The sequence below is a fragment of the Helobdella robusta genome (genome assembly GCF_000326865.2).
Source record: "Helobdella robusta unplaced genomic scaffold HELROscaffold_113, whole genome shotgun sequence".
NCBI lineage: Eukaryota > Metazoa > Annelida > Clitellata > Rhynchobdellida > Glossiphoniidae > Helobdella > Helobdella robusta.
In genome coordinates, this window is record NW_008703634.1 from 6414 (window position 1) to 7616 (window position 1203).

At 38.7% G+C, this 1203-nt stretch overlaps 1 protein-coding gene across 1 annotated transcript in view; it reads left to right on the forward strand.

Moving 5' to 3' along the window:
- Window positions 1–118: 118 nt before the first annotated feature.
- HELRODRAFT_194925 (hypothetical protein) overlaps window positions 119–1203 on the forward strand; it is a gene marked incomplete at both ends in the record, with an annotated part of 6551 nt that continues 5466 nt past the window's right edge. The window contains 3 exons of the mRNA XM_009013219.1: window positions 119–182; window positions 313–612; window positions 1013–1094. Coding sequence (XP_009011467.1) covers window positions 119–182; window positions 313–612; window positions 1013–1094 — 446 coding nt within the window. The remainder of the gene's footprint in view (window positions 183–312; window positions 613–1012; window positions 1095–1203) is intronic.

Below are 1203 nucleotides of genomic sequence, written 5' to 3' on the forward strand. Positions count from 1 at the left end.
TTGCTTTAGGGGCATTACTAATGGTGGGTTTAGTTTAAATTGTCTAAAATTAAACTCATTTCCTGACAGAATCCTGGGCTTTAGAAGGGTCCCCCCTGCGGCTGGAAGAACCATCGACATGATCAACCAACTCCAGGTTCATCTGTCACCGCATTCTAGGAAGAAATTTTACCTCTCGCCCAGTGAGATTCTAACTGTTTGTTTGATTTCATTAAAACCGTCGTAGGTTACCTCACATTAAAACATCTCAAAATTACTTCATGTACTACTTCGTGATAAAATGATTGACAAACAACAACAACGAACGAACAGTCGGCAATCAATGTTTCTTCGGCAAGTGCCTTTACCTCTGTGACCCTGCCCATGCCGTCTGCGGCAATGGTAGAATTCTGGAGGGCAGTCTAGTGACCTTCCTGCCCAACAAATCCCTCAGTGATTGGTCTTCATTCCAAAACCCATGGGCCCGCTCCTACTCCAAGTATTCCAAGTCATTCTGGGAGAAAGATCCGAATGGGACGAAGATTTGTAACCAGGTACGCCAGCAGTCTCCCTTTCATCAGTGGTTCCCACTTCTGAATCTCATCGATGTACATATCTTCGACTTTCTCACCGGTTTGTCTGTCCTTCTTTCATCCAATTTCAAACATTTATTTAATTTTTAAAGCCTTTTTTTATTTCAGAAAATAATTTTCAATGGTTATTATGCTCTTTGAGTTGTTAGTTCGGTGGAAAAAAATGCTTTCACTGGCGTTAATATTTTCATTAATTTATTTCATTATAAGGACTGTTTAATCTGTTTCTCTAATTAAACTTCAAATTCAAAGAGTTAACAACAATACTTTTTACGTCTGTAAAAGTATTAGGAGAATTTTTTACCGAATTTTTAATTATAGCCCATCAAAACTTAGCACATTACTCACAGTACATAACTTGCCTAGTTAACACACTCACATTCATTCGAGGAAAATACCTGAATGAAGCCACTTATACCCGCTGTATTAACACGTACCAGGCAACAAAGACAGACATCACATTCACTTTTTCGAAATGTTTGGAAACGTGTCTCAGTACATTCTGATCGACAACGGAAAGGGGTATGTAGGTTTTCCGATGTTGGTTGGATGATTGATTTACTGATTGGTTGGTTAGTTGGTTAGTTAGTTGATTGGTTGATTGGTTAGTCGAGTGATTATTGGTTGTTTG